At 32.1% G+C, this 2399-nt stretch overlaps 1 protein-coding gene across 1 annotated transcript; it reads left to right on the plus strand.

Moving 5' to 3' along the window:
* The first annotated feature begins 349 nt into the window (after nt 1-349).
* On the plus strand, nt 350-2061 carry LOC132713506 (neurocalcin-delta-like). Its single transcript, XM_060696150.1, has 2 exons — nt 350-1091; nt 1668-2061. The coding sequence occupies exons 1-2, from the start codon at nt 558-560 to the stop codon at nt 1857-1859; spliced, it is 726 nt and encodes a 241-aa protein (XP_060552133.1). The 5' UTR covers nt 350-557; the 3' UTR covers nt 1860-2061.
* Nucleotides 2062-2399: the final 338 nt, after the last annotated feature.

A 2399-nucleotide genomic window follows, 5' to 3' on the forward strand; every position in this document is an offset into this window, starting at 1 on the left:
TGACGTTATATGATTAAATTGCTAGATAAAATATATGTTTTTGTTTTTTTTTTACCAAAATGGCGCATTTTTTTACAAAAAAGAATATGAACTTTTAGCGACATTTTGCTGGATATGTTACAAAATAAAGTCATGAAGATATGTTACGAGTTGCACTTGATATTGCAAAATATATATAGTTTCGTGATCAGTACGTGATACACAGGTAAAACTAAAAAAAACAAGTCGTTCGTCTAAACGGAACCAAAAAAATGCACAGATTTTGCACGAAGATAAACTATATTGCCAACTATATAAGAAGGATAGGACTGTTGAACTAGAATCAGTATGTCAGTGGCAAGTTAAAAAGATTGATATTCTTTGCATTAATACACACTTCCTAATGTAAAACAAAACAAACACTTGGGAAAAAGTGATTGTCCTAACCAAGGTCATAGAGAAAAAAGAAAGAATTGTTAAAAAAAGAGAAAAATTAAAAGAACGAAAGTTTGGCAGGATTAAATTTTTTGTTAGTTTGCACTCAAAGCTAAGCAAACAAATTAGATATAAAATGGAGTATGAGGAGTGTGCAAACAGACTGGTTCTTGTATAAAAAGCTCATCTATACGTTCAAACCTTCATTTAGAGTTACGGAAGTTTTACAAAAAGACAACGATTATTTTTTTATATTCTCACATAACATGGGTAATGCAAAATCTCTCATTGGAAAATCAAAATTACGCAAACTTAATCCTAAGACTCTAGCAGAATTGCAGAAAAATGTTGATGTTTATTTCACTGCTGATGAGATTCAAGAATGGTTTCAAGAATATCAATCTAATCTGAATAAAGGCATGTCTAAATTGACAAGGAAGGATTTCAAGGAAGTTTATAACACTGTATTTCATGGCGATGCCACATCTTTTGTGGATCAGTTATTTCGTTGTTTTGACATCGATGGGGATGGTTTTGTCGATTTCAAGGAATTCATTGTAGGACTTTGTGTATCTAGCAGCGAGAATTCAGAGACAAAGTTAAAATGGGCGTTTAATATGTACGATATTGATGGAAATGGAATGATTTGTAAAGAGGAAATGGTTCATATAATCAAGGTAGTTACGTGTATTTAATTCATATATTTTTTTCTATGGTTCTATAGTTTATGATTCCATTTTCTTTAGATGTGCTGCCAGATGTTTTTATGCTAAACATTTGAGTTATAATGATATGGCATTACTTTTAGTCCAAACCCCAACGTAGGAAAAATTTTCTTATTGGAAGGCACATTTAGATACCTTATAAAATCATTTTTTCATTTCTTTTTATTTTAATCTTTGCTCATATAAAATAATCTCTTTTGCAATCATTACATATCAAATGGCATTTATTCTATAACTGAGGATGCAAATTTCAAGGTTTACCAAAACGGATCTAACACACGTAAGCGACTGTGTCCAGATGAAAATTGTTTTATTTTATTTTTTTGCCAATTTTTGTGAACTATTTATCCAGCTGGCGGCATTTGAAACTTTCGAGCCGTCCGATAATGGCCTGCACTGTTCGCGATTCAGTTTGTGCTTTTTCCCTTTTAAATTGTTGCATTGTATCGTCTAAATACAAATATAAGATATATAACATGGTTAGGGGTAATCATACTTTATCAAAAAATATACATTTATGAATTTTAGGCAATCTACAAAATGACGAATACAGTTGAACACGGTGAACAAGACAGTGCCGAAGAGATGTGTACTCGATTTTTTGAGAAATTTGATTTGAATCGTGACGGATACATAAGTTTTAAAGAATTTAAAGAAGGGGCAATGGAAGACTCAATGATAGTGAAGCTGCTTGAATGTGACCCTGATCCACATATTTGACACATTCACATTTTCTTCGGAAGCAAAATAAACTCCACTGTTTTATGGAAATGTTTATTTTCTGAGATTGAGTACCCATGCTTAATTCAATAATTGTATGTTTTCGTTTTTCTTTTACATTTTGAATCAATACAAATGTCTTATGTCTTTTTAAACTTGTATGACTGTATGAATAAACTATTCTAGATTATATGAATAATGATTTAACTTTTTCCTCATGACTTCTCCAAAGATATTCTACCAATCATAGACATCCCAGGCTTAATTTCCTTATGCTTACCTTAAGTGCAACACACATGCCAAAGTGGCCACAAATCATAAAGCCCCCTGTAAAATGTGTAACTAGTATTTGAAAAAAATAGAGAACATAAGAATCCCTAAAGAAGGTCCAAAACAACAAAATTAAAAATAATGCAGGCTCGGTTTGATTCAGCCTGTTCATGGAGGTACTGTCGAGTGCAACCTACCGCCCACGCCCCCTGTAAAATTTATGTGGCTGATAAACCTTTGCTTTTTGTGCTCTTTTATAGTGATCCACCG

This window comes from Ruditapes philippinarum, unplaced genomic scaffold, assembly GCF_026571515.1.
Source record: "Ruditapes philippinarum isolate M1 unplaced genomic scaffold, ASM2657151v2 ctg1281_1_1_1_1, whole genome shotgun sequence".
Lineage (NCBI taxonomy): Eukaryota > Metazoa > Mollusca > Bivalvia > Venerida > Veneridae > Ruditapes > Ruditapes philippinarum.

What these genes read in the sequence shown, in the direction of transcription:
- LOC132713506 (XM_060696150.1), top strand. Translation starts at nt 558, where the DNA reads ATGAGGAGTGTGCAAACAGACTGGTTCTTGTATAAAAAGCTCATCTAT. An exon ending in AAATGGTTCATATAATCAAG is followed by an intron (nt 1,092 to 1,667) that starts GTAGTTACGTGT and finishes TATGAATTTTAG; the next exon opens with GCAATCTACAAAATGACGAA.